At 44.8% G+C, this 17,145-nt stretch overlaps 1 protein-coding gene across 4 annotated transcripts in view; it reads right to left on the bottom strand.

The window, feature by feature from the left end:
• Positions 1-7,014: 7,014 nt before the first annotated feature.
• The window catches only part of mtss1 (MTSS I-BAR domain containing 1), a 34,535-nt gene continuing 24,404 nt past the window's right edge, over positions 7,015-17,145 (bottom strand). For 2 of the 4 annotated variants that reach the window (XM_015014173.2, XM_088005915.1), the window contains exons 7-15: positions 15,750-15,907; positions 15,502-15,609; positions 14,956-15,050; positions 13,902-13,977; positions 13,085-13,261; positions 11,599-11,721; positions 11,213-11,363; positions 10,458-10,484; positions 7,015-9,445 (exon numbers count right to left, since the gene is read on the bottom strand). In XM_015014173.2, coding sequence (XP_014869659.2) covers positions 8,490-9,445; positions 10,458-10,484; positions 11,213-11,363; positions 11,599-11,721; positions 13,085-13,261; positions 13,902-13,977; positions 14,956-15,050; positions 15,502-15,609; positions 15,750-15,907 — 1,871 coding nt within the window. In that variant the 3' untranslated portion in view covers positions 7,015-8,489. The remainder of the gene's footprint in view (positions 9,446-10,457; positions 10,485-11,212; positions 11,364-11,598; positions 11,722-13,084; positions 13,262-13,901; positions 13,978-14,955; positions 15,051-15,501; positions 15,610-15,749; positions 15,908-17,145) is intronic. The other 2 variants (XM_088005913.1, XM_088005914.1) reach the window with 2 other exon arrangements.

Raw genomic sequence — 17,145 nt, 5'->3', positions numbered from 1 at the left:
TGACAAGCTTGGTTTTGACCCTTGTCTGTTTGTGCAGCCGACCTGCAGCACCTTGTGACCATTTTACTGCGAAATCAACTAAAAAAAGCGATATTAGGCTACCACAGGCTTTATACAGGAGAGAACAGGTTTGGACATCCATCGAGGTGGAGACAGTGACATCAGGTGCAAAGGGTCATATTGTCATATTTGTTTATTTATTTTTTTAAATTAACTTGTGTTCATTTAATTGCCTAATTAACCGCTACATGGCTTGATTTGACTATCACTATTATGATAAAAAAATGTTGTGGTTAGTACCGGTTACCTTCATGTAGTTTACTATGATAAACACCATCAATATCGTCAAGTAGCGGTAGCGCCGCTACTGTTCTGGTTCTTTTCTCTAAAAACTTCCTGAAACAAATAGTACATATTTCAACATGCTTTTATTGTGAAAGGCTAGGCTTCCTGCAGCAGAATGGGGCTAAATTTAAAGGATGAGTCCGTGAAATGATGCAACGGTTTATTTCTGACACAGGTCTCCATGTTCATAAATATCTCAGCTGTGGAGTCAGAAATAACCCGAGTTGTTCATATCTGATGTACTGGAAGGTTCTGGTTCTGACCCGCCTTGTTTAGTCTACGCTTGCTGATTGGCTCTCTTCAGTAGAAGATAAAAAAAATAAGACGAGATATTTCCTGTTTAGACTTGGTTTGAAATGTATTAAAATAACAAGAATATTAAATCAGTTTCCACTATTAATGGGAATAAGCTCTTTCTTTTTTTGTCCGGCTTCTCCCCTCCATGCAGGGGCAATGACGTCACAAGGTGAACGGCCGTCTGATTACAAAAAAATCTATTTATTTCTCCTCACTGGTAAGTTTGTTTTCATTATTTCTTATAAGTCAAACTAAAATCACATATTGAAAACAAAATGTATTTAATTTCCCGACTTAAAGTTTCTGACGAATTGCTGCAGTGATTCATTTTTATTTATTATCTAATTTTATTTTTTGACATTCGCGTCAGATGGATCTTATCTTGTTTTATTAATTGCATAAAAGTTTGTGTGGATGTGTTACAGGACCGGCCCAAGGCATAAGCAAACTAAGCAGCCGCTTAGGGCCCCAGGGCCACTAAGGGGCCCCTCAGTGGAGCTGATTTTTAAAAAAATTTTGTGGGTCATAATTTCTATGTTATTATAATATCAAAAACACACAATTTCACCATAAAGTGACTTGTTTTTACAATAATATATATACTTGACAAAGAAAGAGGAGGAATAGAGCGTCGGAGCGTGACGTCACTGCTCTAGCCGGAGGGAGTCAGCGCCATCTTTGTTGCCACCAACAAAAACGACTGTCTCACAGATATTTTAGCTATGGTACGAACTTGCTTCGTTATTGGGTGTAATGTCGATCACACAACCGAAAAGGTAAAAAGATGTAAAATGACTTTCATTTCACTATTTTCCTGCTTGGAAACAGTATGTCTCTGTTGTTCTGCAGTTTCTATTGTGATTTTATGCGTTGTCTTCTATTGGATTAAACTCTGTAATTCTGTGACGTCTGCACTCATTTCTTTTTGTGGCTACACGCGGCCCGCCGGGAGAACCTGGGATCGAAGAAGATGGAGCCAAAGAGTTTTCTTAAGAAATATTATAACCTAAAATCTTCTTCAACACTGCTGAGCAGAAGCTTTTTGTGGCTAAAACAAACATTATTTTTACATAAACTTCTAAGTTATGTGAAACTTCTGTTAAAATCATCTGAAGGCTCAGAATCAGTCCAGTACCGGTACCGGTCCAGATACTCAGGGGAGAAAGACTCACCTGGTATAAATGACATTTTTAGCTGTTGGAGTTACGCTTTAGATAAATGAGTTTAATCAGAGAAGGTCATGAATGTGTGTAGAGCTGCACCGACTGCAGTTTTCTGGCCGATCCCTGGTTACCCATCTTTAAAAAGCCTGAGCTGCTGATTTTGGTTTTGGCTGATATGAATTTTTTTGTCTGAAATGTTGCTAAATGTAGCAAGAAAGTCACTGAGTTTCCACAGTGGGTGAATATTAACTGTAAAGGTTCAGACCTGTTGGTCTGTCAGTCAAACCTCTCACTGCAGAGCAGAAGAGGACAGAGGCTGAGTTATAACCTTTGCTGATAAAGATCAGCTTCACATGCAAGTATCGGCCGATTACGATCCCCCAAAATTAAGGAAATCAGCGCCCAGAAATCGACTGGTTGATAAACCAGTTGGCCAATAAATGTGTCCTATATTATACATGTATATAATGTAAACAGCCAGAGATGCAATCAGTTTATAGCAGGTGTGTGAAAGACCTGATGATCAGACTGCTGACTGCAGCCGGTCCACACTGTTAGCAGAACTAGAGGCCCCCAAGACCACATTTGGCTTTGGGCCCCATGGAGGCTGGGGCCCCATGGAGGCTTAGGGCCCCATGGAGGCTTAGGGCCCCATGGAGGCTTATGGCCCCATGGAGGCTTAGGGTCCCATGGAGGCTTGGGCCACATGGAGGCTTATGGCCCCATGGAGGCTTAGGGCCCCATGGAGGCTTAGGGCCCCATGGAGGCTTATGGCCCCATGGAGGCTTAGGGCCCCATGGAGGCTTAGGGCCACATGGAGGCTTAGGGCCCCATGGAGGCTTAGGACCCCATGGAGGCTTGGGCCCCATGGAGGCTTAGGGCCCCATGGAGGCTTAGGACCCCATGGAGGCTTAGGACCCCATGGAGGCTTAGGACCCCATGGAGGCTTAGGGCCCCATGGAGGCTTAGGACCCCATGGAGGCTTAGGACCCCATGGAGGCTTAGGACCCCATGGAGGCTTAGGGCCCCATGGAGGCTTAGGACCCCATGGAGGCTTAGGACCCCATGGAGGCTTAGGACCCCATGGAGGCTTAGGACCCCATGGAGGCTTAGGGCCCCATGGAGGCTTAGGACCCCATGGAGGCTTATGGCCCCATGGAGGCTTAGGACCCCATGGAGGCTTAGGACCCCATGGAGGCTGGGGTCCTATGGAGGCTTATGGCCCCATGGAGGCTTAGGGCCCCATGGAGGCTTAGGACCCCATGGAGGCTTAGGGCCCCATGGAGGCTTAGGGCCACATGGAGGCTTAGGGCCCCATGGAGGCTTAGGACCCCATGGAGGCTTAGGACCCCATGGAGGCTTAGGGCCACATGGAGGCTGGGGTCCCATGGAGGCTTAGGGCCCATGGAGGCTTAGGGCCACATGGAGGCTTAGGGCCACATGGAGGCTTAGGGCCACATGGAGGCTTAGGGCCACATGGAGGCTGGGGTCCCATGGAGGCTTAGGGCCACATGGAGGCTTAGGGCCACATGGAGGCTTAGGGCCCATGGAGGCTTAGGGCCACATGGAGGCTTAGGGCCACATGGAGGCTTAGGGCCACATGGAGGCTTAGGGCCCATGGAGGCTGGGGTCCCATGGAGGCTTAGGGCCACATGGAGGCTTGGGCCGGCCCTGTGTTGGCCATTACCACTGCTGCAGGGATCTGATTAAGTGAAGTAAATAAAAATCTATTTTAAAATGATATTTCATTTTCTAGAACTGTTGCCTTGCAGCAAGAAGGTTCTGGGTTCGATTCCCAGCCCGGGGTCTTTCTGCATGGAGCCTCCATGTTCTCCCTGTGCATGGTGGCTTCTCTCTGGGTTCTCTGGTTTCCTCCCACTGTCAGGTTAATTGGTCTCTCTAAAATTGTCCCTAGGTGTGTGTGTGTGGTTGTGTCCTGTGTGTTGCCCTGCCCAGACTGGCGACTTGTCCAGGTGACCCCGCCTCTCGCCTGGAACGTTAACTGGAGAGGCAGCAGCTCCTCCTGACCCACTAAAGGATCAGGGTGTAAGAAAATGGATGGATGGATTTCATTTTCTGTTATCCAGTCAAAATAACAGAACTTCTTCATTTCTGTATTTTTGTTATTGTGAAATGTTTCATTGTTGAATAATTTATCCGTCCATCTTCCTCTGCCCGGGTCGGGTCGCTGGGAATCCCAAGGCGTTCCCAGCAGAGGAACATCGTCCCTCCAGGTGTCCTGGGTCTTCCTCTCCTCCCGGTGGGACCTGGACTCCTCACCTGACAGATGCCCCTCAACTGGCTCCTCTCCTCTCCCTGATCCTAGGAGCTCTGCTGCCTGGAGCTTCATGCCCTGGCAGGGTCTCCCAAGGCAGACGGGTCCTAGGTGAGGAAGCAAAGTGCAGCCCAAAGACCCCTTATGACGCACACAATCATTGACTCTGTGTTCCCTCGCCCAGATACGGGTCACTGGGATGGGGCACGTTGGCGAGCGCCTGGCTTTTACCCATGGAACCCTAAGAGGAGACAGGGGGCCCCTTCCCAGGGGCCCACCACCTGCAGGAGGGGCCAAAAGGGTGCGGTGTGGACGGGTGGGGGCAGAGGAGGAAGTTTTTATCATTATTATTATTAATTTGGAGGAGCGTTTTGGACACGTAGACCTGGCTGTGGCAACTCCTAAAAGGAAAAGAAGATTTTACATTTTGGGAATAATCTCAGAAATTTAAACTTGGAAATTTCTGAGCTTGAAAAGTTTAACAATTTTGACTTTTGAAAAATGTCCACTTTTTTTCTAGAAAATTTAAGCTAAATCTAAATATGTCAGTTTTCTGTGGAAATTTGGTCATTGTTCAGAGAGCAACAGAAAGTTCTGAAGGTCCTTGAACAGATTTGAGTTTTGGTCCAACGTGACGTCACAGCAGAGCCGCCCGAAGAGCCAATCAGCTGCAGCGCCTCATCATCATCCTCAGGGATGCAGTTTGATCTCTGAGTCAACAGGTGGGGGAGGGGAAGGGAGCTGAGTCACCTGGGAAGAACAGCAGAGTGCCGGCTCATGGTTCAGAAATTAAACTTTAGTGAAAAAATGTCACAAAGAGGAGGAGGGGTCATCCTGAGGTCAACAGGACTCATCATCAGATCCTAGTAAGGGTTTTCTCATTTATTACCAGAAAATAATAGTTTGTTTATCTAAACTATTAATGTAGAAAAATGTAGAAACTCACATGAAAGAGTCCAGGGTCTGAATTCACAACAAAATTAACTAAAACCTCCAAAACCTTCAGAACATTACAGAACAATCCATCAAAAAAAGATAATTTAAATCAGAAAAATAATGTTTTTTTTAAATGATGTATTTTTGACAAACCAGTTTTGGAACATTAATTACTTTTATGTTTAAACATTTAGAAATGAAATGTTCTTTCTCCATCAGCAGCAGATATAAAGAACAGAAAGTTTGAGTTTCCAGGTCCTGAAGGCTGAAACAGTCAGCAGCCGGTCTGCTGCGCCCCCTGCTGGAGCCCAGAAGAAACTACAGCTGGAGCAACATGAGCCCCCTGCTGGAGCCCAGAAGGAACTGCAGCTGTGATACCCACAGAGTCCCGGTGAAGCAGCTGATCAGTTCGGGTTTATGGGTCAGTCTGAATCATCAGGTTCCGGGTTTCTATCATCAAGACTCAACATGGCGACCCCGATTCTGCTGACTAACACCGACCCGTTAGAATTAATCTGCCCCAAATGAATCAAAAACCTCAAAACAGGATCCAGAAGAAAAGATCCCGACCGGAACCAGAATCCAAACACACCGAAACATAATACCGACCCGAACCGATATGCAGTCAGATCCTGATCCTGATCTCTGCTTTACATAGGATCATCTGTTGCCATGGCAACAACCCAAAAGGACTAATTTTCCAAATCTGAGTTTGTGCTTATCAGAAGGTAAAGCAGCCTTCATCTGAGTCGGAAACGGAACCGGGTCGGAATCTCCCCCCGACGTCAGGTCTGTGACTGAAGATCCACTTCCTGCCGAGTCATGATGATGAAGAAGATTAAAGGGATCCTTTGATCCCATCACGTGGTGACATTAAAACACCCCATGACCTTTGACCCTCGCTGATCAAACTGAACCCTTCAAACTTCCTGATGAGCTCCAGTTAGTCATTTCAGTTATTGATTATAAGCAATTGATTAATCTGTGACCGTGATCAGTGGCCCAAAAAGTGGGAATGCACTGAATGCAACGCATGGGGGCGCTGCACTAGAGGGGGCGCAAAAACGATGTGGGGATTTTTTTTTCTAGTCAGCATTTAACAGCTGTTTATGTGTATTAACCTTTTTATTTCCACTTTTGTGGGCACACATCAGTGGGCATCACATATGAAATGATCAATAACAGAGGAACAGCGCTGATTAGGCGCCTCTCCTCCCATACAGGCAGCTTGGTTCCCCTTCCAGAACGAGCCGAGGCGCGTTTTCTTCTTTTAAATTTGAACTGTAGGGCTCTGACAACAGGAAGCTAAAGATGGACGGCAGGAAAAACTCCGGGCCACGAAACAGAAAACTGAAGAGTGGGAAGGAAAAAGATGTTGGAGAGACGAAGAAAAACTTTTCAAAGTGGTTGAAAGACAGAAGGTAAGTAATGTCAGTGTATCAACAGGAGGGTTTTAGGTTAGCTTAAGCCTTAAGCTTAAAATGGATGGATATTTACATGGAGTAAAAAATGTCATGTAATTTCCCTTTTCTGTTGATGAAACTGAATTTAGGAATGAAAGCAGAAGTTTGGCAGTACGCCGAAATGAATGAACTGGTTCAAGTTGAAACTTTTCAAAAATAATCTAGGGGTGAACTATGAACATGAAACAAGTCATTTTAACTAGATTAAAATTAAGAACCAGTTCACTGAACCACCATCTAAGTTCACTGACTAGCGCCCTCTGTTGCAGGCACAAAGTTCTGTTTTTCAGAGAAGCTGGTCTGGAGATCACTTTACCCTTTTCTCCACAAAATAACTTAAACATTTATTTTCAGATCCAAAAGTTTGACTTTTCTCCTGCTGGAGTTTATATGAAACAACCGAACCTTCAAAAATGATCCAACGTTTCAGATAAAAGTCAGAGGAAATGTTTTCCAGTTTAAGAACGTCATGAAACCGAAGCAAACCTGCAATAATAATAATAATCTGATTTCCTGATAAACACTGGAGGCAAAATTCTGGATAGGTTTTTATTGCAGCTTTACCCAAAACAAAAGTTTGAAGTTCCAGTTTTAGTAGAAACGGATCAAAGTAAACACTAAAGACAGGAGTCATTATTCTCATTATTATTGTTCTTGATCCCAAACAGAACCAGATGAGTCGGCGTCCTGCGTTCAGTCCAATCAGGCTTCCTCCTTAAACTGAGCGGCAAAACATCAACTGAAATATTTTTATACAAAAATCTCTTCTAGGAACAGAAACTCCAATATTCACAGGAAAGAGTCGGGTCTAAACAGCCAATCAGGAAAGAGTCGGGTCTAAACAGCCAATCAGGAAAGAGTCGGGTCCAAACAGCCAATCAGGAAAGAGTCGGGTCCAAACAGCCGTGTTGTAAAACACAAATCAGTTAGGAAAGTTTACCAAATAAAATGTTTGCATAATAAAATGAAGACATTCAACAAAAAAGTCCTGATTTATTTCTTTAAACTAACAACTGAGAGGAAGAAAAACTAAAAATCCTCCAATGTTCAGAAATCTGCTGCTCCACTTTAATGAAACCGGGTCAGGATGAAAACAGAACCAGCTATTTCAGCCCAACCAAAGTCTGCAGATAAATCCTTTAAATCTGGAATAAATAAGATTAAAAGGTTTTTATTTACTCAACTGTTTCTGACTTTAATAACTGAGCAAAACACTTTTTAGCTCCTCCTTCCAGCGCAGAATCTCATTAATTCACTTGATTTAATATTAAATCAGTTTAAGACGATTCAATCAACATCAAAGAGTCGAGCAGTTCTGCAAAGAAATGAAGGGAAAATAAACTAAATGTTTACATAATTTAACTTTTAAGAATAAAAACAAAAATCTAATCTAAGGATTTAAAAATACATGAAAAATAAAACAAAAATTAAACCCAAAACATGTTTTTGATACATTATCATCTTAATTTAACAAAATAATCTTTACAGAGTAAAATATTTCTCTAAATTATCTACAAGAATTCTGTTTTGGATTTTAAAAAACTATTTTTCAGGAAACAGGTCAGAGCTGTTCATCATAACCAGCTACGCTAACCGCTATGCTAACTGGCTAACAGCAGAACTTTCATCCTGTTTGTTTACATTGAAGCCAACATTCATCTTCATTACCATATTTGGTTGTTTCCATGGAAACAGCCGGGTTTTAGCCTGGGGGGAATCGCACCTGTGACCCGGTCCGGTACCAACTAAACATCACAGCAAGACCAACCATGAAACAGAGGAGCTTGTTAAGCCCCGCCCACCTGGAAGTCTGCAGGCAACGAATCAAACGCACCCAGCCCAACAAGGGAATCGCGACCGTTTGTTTTGCAGTAACTATGGAAACGGGAATCTGAACTGCAGGTCAGAACTTGTCTGACGGCGGAGCAGCAGGAGGATGTGAACATGGACCTCCATCAGAGGAAGGGGAGCCGCCGCTGCACAATGCTGCTGCACGATGCTGCTGCAGCCTCAGTGGCCCGGCGGCGGCAGCATGGGGGCGGAGCGGTCGTTGGTCAGGGTTCTTTTCAGCTTCACCTTCCTGATGAGCGTCAGCATGTCGGCACCTGCAGTGTCCTGCTGGTTGGAGATGGGCGGCGGGGCTGCTGCAGCTGGGCTGCAGTGCTGCAGCTGCTGATTGTGGAGATGCAGGTTTTGAAGCTGCAACTGCAGCTGTTGGCTCTGTTGCTGCAGCTGATGTTGCTGCAGCTGTTGGCTCTGTTGCTGCAGCTGATGTTGCTGCAGCTGTTGGCTCTGTTGCTGCAGCTGTACATGTTGCTGGTTGTGTTGCTGCAACTGATGTTGCTGCAGATGTTCCTGCGGTTGCTGCAGCTGATTTTGTTGCAGCTGCTGTTGTGCATGTTGCTCAAACTGTTGTTGCTGGTTCTGTTGGTGCTGCAGCTGCAGCCTCTGCTGCTGCTGCCTGATGCTGCCACCTCCTGGTGGCAGTGGCGGCACAGCGGGGACAGGCATGTGACCCGGGACGAGCTGGTAGTACGGCGAGGAAGGCAGGGAGACGAGGCTCTGGGTGGAGGTGCACAGCTTGCTGTGCCCCAAGCCGCCAGCGGGGGGCGCCCTGAAGAAGGCGTCGTCGTCCCCTGCCCTGAGCGGGACCTGCGGCGTGCTGATGGGGATGGGCACGCCGCCACTGATGGTGCCGCGGCGGTACGCCGGCTTGGAGGACGGCTTGCGGCGGATGGTGGCGGTGTGGGCGGCGTGCTGATGGCCGCCGCCGCTCAGCTCGCCGTCGGCCAGCAGGCTGACAGTGGAGGTCGGCCGCTTGGACTGGACCAAGTCCCTGAATTGGAAGCGCAGGTCCGAATTCCTAGGGAGGGTGGAGGACTTGTCCAGGTCGGAGCGGCTGCCGCACAGCTGGTGGAAGGGGGCGGAGTCAGCGTCTCCATGGAGAGAGATCGACTCGTAGTCGGCTGGAGACGACAAAACAGATTGAGAGAATTATTCAAGCTGTTCCCATTATGCTTCCTACCACAGCTTAGGATGGTTCATGGCCTAGTCAAAACATGTCCATTAAATATTTGATCTAAAATTACTGTTAATCAGATTTCAGTTTGATCAGCTCTGCCTGTTCAGATGAACCGCTGTCACTTTAAATAAACATCTGCTGCCACGCCCCTACCGCTACAAGCCACGCCCCTACCGCTACAGGCCACGCCCCTATCGATACAGGTCACGCCCCTACCGATACAGGTCACGCCCCTACCGATACAGGTCACGCCCCTATCGATACAGGTCACGCCCCTATCGATACAGGTCACGCCCCTACCGATACAGGTCACGCCCCTGACGATACAGGTCACGCCCCTGACGATACAGGTCACGCCCCTACCGATACAGGTCACGCCCCTACCGATACAGGTCACGCCCCTACCGATACAGGTCACGCCCCTGACGATACAGGTCACGCCCCTGACGATACAGGTCACGCCCCTGACGATACAGGTCACGCCCCCTTCTCTTCTCTTGAAACAGATTAACTAAAATAGTTTCTATTTACGATTAAATTATAGAAATTACATTTAATCTCTTATGATGATATTCTGCGTTCTACTGCAGGAACAAGGCAAACTAAAATTAAAAAATTATGTTTTGAAATGTTTTTCTAACATTAATAACAGAACATTAATTTTATAAAACATCCCCAATGACATTAATGAATCAAATATAAGCCAACCTTAGTGTCAATAACAGACCAATGAGTCACTGAGTCGTTATCATGATAAATATTCATTACATTAAAATAATCCTGCTAAGATAAATCACCTTCCTGATCAAATTAAACACTTTTAGCAAACAGAAATAGTTACTTTGATTCTAACTGACCTGAAACCAGAATATTATAATTTTATTCCTGAAATGATTTCGATTCTCAGAGCAGACAGGAAGTGAGAGAGCAGACAGGAAGTGAGAGAGCAGACGTACCGTAGGGAGAAGCATCTGTCCTCATAGCTGGAAGAGAGGGAAGGAAGTTGAACAGGAAGCGGGAAACCAGAACAAGACGCTCATTTAAAGCACAGGAGGTCTGGAATATTAATGATAGCTTCTCAATTTCAAAATAAGAAATGGACAAATGTTTCCTTTTTCCGTTTGTTTTTCCTAAACTTAGTGATATATTGCTGGAAAGAAAATCTGCATCTGAGTCTTAAAAGTCACATTGTTTTCAAGTCACTGACTTTTAAAGATTTTCCAGAAATCTTGAAAAAACCTTGGCAAGATTTCTGTCAAGACCTGTTTTTCTCAACCAAATTAATAAAAAAAGTTTACTGGTTTATTTACCATTAATGACTGAAAGTTAAATCAAAATTCTTATCAGAACCGTTTCATTATAAAAGAACCAATAAAAGGGAAATTTTGTTAACTACAGTCTGAAGGATTTCTGGCCAGCAGCAGCATTCAGCTGCAGCATTCAGCAGTATTCAGCAGCATTCAGCTGCAGCATTCAGCTGCAGCATTCAGCAGCATTCAGCTGCAGCATTCAGCTGCAGCATTCAGCAGCATTCAGCTGCAGCATTCAGCAGTATTCAGCAGCATTCAGCTGCAGCATTCAGCAGCATTCAGCAGCATTCAGCTGCAGCATTCAGCAGCATTCAGCAGTATTCAGCAGCATTCAGCTGCAGCATTCAGCTGCAGCATTCAGCAGCATTCAGCTGCAGGCTGTGCTGCGTCTCTGGACTCACTGTGCGTGTGGATGGTGTCCTCGGAGCAGGACGGCGTGGTGGTCTGGGTGCTGTAGCCGCTCGAACAGTGCAGAGAGTCCCTGCTGCTCCTCGGGGCGTCTGAATTCAACGCACCCAACGTCAGCGCCAGCTGATCCCTCGCCGAGCACGACTGCAGGGACCAGAGGACGGACTCAGCTTAATATTCAGTTGATTCAGTTTTACTGCATTTTGTTGATCTTCAGTAATTCTCCATCTTTCATTCCTTTGGTTTCTCCTGAACGGACCAACCAGCTGATTCATTCAGAGATGATTTTGAAAAGGCTATACATCGGATCGGTTGGTCAAATACTAATATTGGTGATCGGTTGGTCAAGTAATAATATTATTGGTGATCGGTTGGTTACCTTCCCAGACGCTGACATGGCTCTGGCTCGCTCGCCGTGATGATGGATGTAGGCGCTGTGGGGGGGGGGCAGCAGGCCGTTCTCTGCGCCCCCTGCAGGTGGCTGGGTGGTAACTACTGCATCCTGACACACACAATGGGTCAGAAAACTGGGTCAGCACCAGAACCAGAACTTACTGTCAAACATCATGGATGCTACCAACAATCACCTGTTGGTCATGGTGACCAACAGGAAGTCATAGTGACCAACAGGAAGTCATAGTGAACAACAGGAAGTCATTGTGACCAACAGGAAGTCATAGTGAACAACAGGAAGTCATTGTGACCAACAGGAAGTCATAGTGAACAACAGGAAGTCATTGTGACCAACAGGAAGTCAAGGTGACCAACTGGAAGTCATTGTGACCAACAGGAAGTCATAGTGACCAACAGGAAGTCATAGTGAACAACAGGAAGTCATTGTGAACAACAGGAAGTCATTGTGACCAACAGGAAGTCATTGTGAACAAAAGGAAGTCATTGTGACCAACAGGAAGTCAGTGACCAACAGGAAGTCATAGTGAACAACAGGAAGTCATTGTGAACAACAGGAAGTCATTGTGAACAAAAGGAAGTCATTGTGACCAACAGGAAGTCATTGTGACCAACAGGAAGTCATTGTGACCAACAGGAAGTCAAGGTGACCAACAGGAAGTCAAGGTGACCAACTGGAAGTCATTGTGACCAACAGGAAGTCATTGTGACCAACAGGAAGTCATAGTGACCAACAGGAAGTCATAGTGACCAACAGGAAGTCATTGTGAACAAAAGGAAGTCATTGTGACCAACAGGAAGTCATTGTGACCAACAGGAAGTCATAGTGACCAACAGGAAGTCATAGTGACCAACAGGAAGTCATTGTGAACAACAGGAAGTCATTGTGAACAACAGGAAGTCATTGTGAACAAAAGGAAGTCATTGTGACCAACAGGAAGTCATTGTGACCAATAGGAAGTCATAGTGACCAACAGGAAGTCATTGGGACCAACAGGAAGTCAAGGTGACCAACAGGAAGTCAAGGTGACCAACTGGAAGTCATTGTGACCAACAGGAAGTCATTGTGACCAACAGGAAGTCATTGTGAACAACAGGAAGTCATTGTGACCAACAGGAAGTCATTGTGACCAACAGGAAGTCAAGGTGACCAACTGGAAGTCATTGTGACCAACAGGAAGTCATAGTGACCAACAGGAAGTCATAGTGAACAACAGGAAGTCATTGTGAACAACAGGAAGTCATTGTGACCAACAGGAAGTCATAGTGAACAAAAGGAAGTCATTGTGACCAACAGGAAGTCATAGTGAACAACAGGAAGTCATTGTGACCAACAGGAAGTCATTGTGACCAACAGGAAGTCATTGTGACCAACAGGAAGTCATTGTGACCAACAGGAAGTCATGATGAGGCACTATGAGGGGTCATGATGATGTCATGATGGGGGTACTAACTGTAATCCTCACGGCGCTCACGTCCCGGCGGCTAACCCGGCGGCTCTGAGCGCCACACCGCCTGTAGCCAGCAACAGGACTGTGGTTACCATGGCGACTGATACGGGAGGGGGAGTTGCCCTCGCTGAGGGACCGCCCACCTTCATCACAGCCGTACAGCAGGTAAGGGGTGGCAGGCTACACAGGAGAAACCACAGCTGAAAGGCTCTTATTTTGAAATTCCAAGGAGGGAGTGGAAGTAGAATTAATTTAGGTTAAATTAAAGTGATCGTCCCTGCAGTTCACTGAACGACCAGAAGGGGGCAGAAGCTGCAGCTGGTTGGTAGCTAAGGGAACGTTTTGGGTTTTAAGGTTGGGGTTATGTGAAGTAACATCAGTACTCAGCCTCATTGCAGCTAACCAAAGTGATTTTTAATGAACTCCTAGCATACGCCATTTACCCAGAATGCATTTCTGCTTCAACACAGTCACATTTATGTGATACTTTACTTACATTCATAAAGACTAAGCAGGCTACAGTATTTTTATTGTTCTTACATCAGTAAGATAATGACTATCGATAATTACAGCTAAATCATGAAATCTTTAAACTTTTTCTTGCTGCAGCATTAGCTCCTTCCAGCCAGAACAGGATGTTCAAACATCAGTTCCCCACATCAGTGTGTAATCACAGTAAATTCATAAATTAATTCACAAAGTTTTGTCATACAGGTGAGTCCTGGACTCTAAACAGACAAAAGGTTAAAAGTCTCTCCTCCATTCAGAACTCAGTAAAAAGCAGCAAAGCTGCATGAAGGATTCTTCTGCTGTTTGCTACCTGCAGGTGAACGCCATCCACAGCACAGCTGATGGAGTCCAACGAGGGAACGTGCCTCACCGACACCGACTGGTAACTGCAAGACAGAAAACAATCAGAACAGTTGTACCTGTATGTGAGCGTGTAATAATAAGTAACTGCTGTTACTTATTATTACACATTAGTTAATTATTACACAGTTACTTAGTAACTACAGTGTAATAATAAATAACTACTGTAACAACAGAAATTTGATTGGAAACAAACCGTCATTTTGACAGAGCATTAAAAACAAAATTGGTCATGTTCTATTTTTACTCATCAAATTATAATCATAACATCGACTACTTAGACGTATTTTTAGTTGAACCTTGAATCCTGATTCCTTCACACAAAGCAGATGAAAGCATCTATAACTTTTTCTCCATAGTGACACAAACCACTGACTGAGGCCCCAATAACTTATAATAAAATTAAAAGACTCCACTTAAATTACATCACCTACTGCGGTCTGAACGCACAGCTTTACAAATTCCTCCTGGTCGCATCTACAGAGAAATCTGCGCTGGTTCATCGAGCAGTTGGATCTGTCTGATCGAACCGATCAATTGAATTAGGTGTGTTTTTTACCCTGTGTGGCCCGGTTCGCATTTTTGCCAGGATCTTTTTGCGTGGTTTCGCTTCGCCGAAACAGACAGATGCTAAAGTCTATACTGCAGTGCTTCTCAATTCCAGTTCCCAGGCCCCCTGCTCTGCATGCTTTAGATGAGCCTCTATTCCAGAACAGATAATCCAAATGTTTGCATGACCTCTTCTGCAGCCATCAGTGCAGCAAGTTCAGTCCAGGTGTGACACATAAAACATGCAGGGGGTCTGACTGATAGAAACACTACGATCATGTCTGCCCATGTGCTCCAGATAAAGGTGTGAACTATAACCTGTCAAAATTACAGACGGGATTCAAATTTGTCTGTTGTTGAAAACCCCCCAAAACACTCAAATACAGAAAATATTTGGTTAACGTGACCCCTGAATATTAAATAACTACACAGTTGATTGTAAAGGTGAGGCTTACCTGCTAATGCTGCTCTTCCTGGACATGTTGCCAGGGGACCCGGGGGGGGTCTGGTAGGTATAGTTAAAGTCCGAACCTTTCAGATCCAAAATCACCTGAAGAGAAGAAAAACAACTTCAAGAGACGAAATTTATTCTTTACATTCCCTAGATGTTCAACATTCCTTTTTTTCTACTTTATTTTCTTATTAAATGTATTATGATGCTGTTAAAACCTTGTTATGTTTGTATTTTGTAATATTATGATCTTACTCTCATAATTATAATAAAAAATCACAGCCTGGCCCTGATAGTCTGTCACAGAGCTGACCCAGACTAAAGGTAAATAAACAGAAGCTGTAAAACACGACTGTCAAACAAAATGGCTGCCCTGGATGATGACCTCACTCTGAACTATGGAAACCCAGGGAGGGAAAAAATCCAGATTTAACAAAAAATCTGGATTTTTTGTTAAATAAAACTGGCTAACTGCCCCGCCCTAGCTTGAATCTAGAAACAGTAAAAATCTGTTTTCTTTGAGAAACAGAAACGGAGCGGGATAGGAGACCTGTTCGCTGGCGGCCGGCAGCTTGGTGGGCTCAGCCGTCAGAACGCTCAGGTCCTCCAGGATGGTCTGCAGGTGGGTCACTTCGCCCAGCATGTTGATCTCATGGTCCTGAGGGACAAAACACAGGAACCTCAGGAACACACACAGGAACCTCAGGAACACACACAGGAACACACAAGGTTTCAGAGGTTTAGAGTGTGTATTAGTGTCGGTGTGTGTTTCAGAGAGTGAGGCGGCGGAGCGCTGACCAGGACTGGCTTCAGCATGCTGACGAAGCTGCAGTAGCGAGATCGTTCTTCCACCAACGCGCGGCACACGGCCCGTTTCTCCGTCTCCTCCAGCACAGCGTAGCGCGTGTTGACGTCCTGCAGAGCGCAGTCCAGCTGGCCGCGAGCGTCGCCCTTCCCTGTGGAGCGACCAGAGAGCCAGGGATTCAGACTCAGAAACCTCCAGAGAAACATAAGAGGCTTAAGCCTCTTCATAAGAGGCTTAAGCCTCTTATGAAGAGGCTTAAGCCTCTTCATAAGAGGCTTAAGCCTCTTCATAAGAGGCTCCTCTTATGAAGGATATAAGGATAAGCCTCTTATGAAGAGGCTTATCCTTTATAAGAGCCTCTTATGAAGGCTTAATTTGCTGAGATTTATCAGAAGCTCAAACACAAAGACAAAACTGTGTTTGAGCTTGTAACTATGGTAACAAATATTTTTCTACTTTCACAAACCTTTAGTTTTAACTGTTTAAAATCTTTAATGTTTCTGTGCAGAAAATATCAATTCAGCTCCAATAATCAACTTGATAGATATTTGGCCTGTGATTTAATTCAGTCCTAGCAGCAGCCAAGCTTGCTTATGCCTGGGGCCGGCTCTCCTGATGTTCTACAACACAGGTAGCTGTTTTAACATCGTTGATCTAAACAATCAGATAAACGGATTACTGAAATAATTTAGTAATCGATTAATCGTTAACTGAGAATAAAAATCAACACAGAGCAGAAATTCAAAGAAAACTGAACAAAAAATCTGAACATATAAAAAAATAAAAATAACTTTCTGTGAATCTCATCTCTGGTTCAGCTTTACCTTCGCCTGGTTTACATTCTGCAAAGTAATCTATTAATCACCTCCAGTTATTAATCAGTTAATCAATAATAATCTCCAGATCAGCAAAATCCTCTCATGTTGAAGGATTTTTATCTGTAGATTCATCGTTTGCTACAAATGATCAAAGGAATGCTGATTTTAACTTTTGGACAATAAAATTTTTCTTTAATCTAAAACTGAATTCAATTACTTGTTTATTAGCATCATAAAGCCGGACTTTGTTTGGACCGTTTCCGTTTCCTGCTTCAGGAAACAGCCGCCATCTTTGACTCTGTATCACAGGCTTTGTTTCAGGGTGAGAAACAGCGCCCCCTGCTGGACGGAGGACAAACTACAGCACTAAAAAGCAGACACAGCAAATCGATTGGAACCAATTTAAATCTAATAAACCATTAATAATCAATAGACTGCAAGTCAATTAATTCTCTGCATCTGTAATATGCAGAAATTCTGTAAAAGTGCTAAAAAATAAAAATACAGAGTCTAAAGTGACTGGTGGGCAAACTGGGTGTTACTGGCAGTCAGGACTGGGCCAGTCTCGTCT

The sequence above is a fragment of the Poecilia mexicana genome, unplaced genomic scaffold (genome assembly GCF_051168715.1).
Source record: "Poecilia mexicana isolate PSO_F unplaced genomic scaffold, ASM5116871v1 scaffold_5, whole genome shotgun sequence".
Taxonomy (NCBI): Eukaryota; Metazoa; Chordata; class Actinopteri; order Cyprinodontiformes; family Poeciliidae; genus Poecilia; species Poecilia mexicana.
The sequence above is the reverse complement of the archived record's forward strand: the minus strand, read 5'-3'. Positions and strand labels throughout refer to the sequence as shown.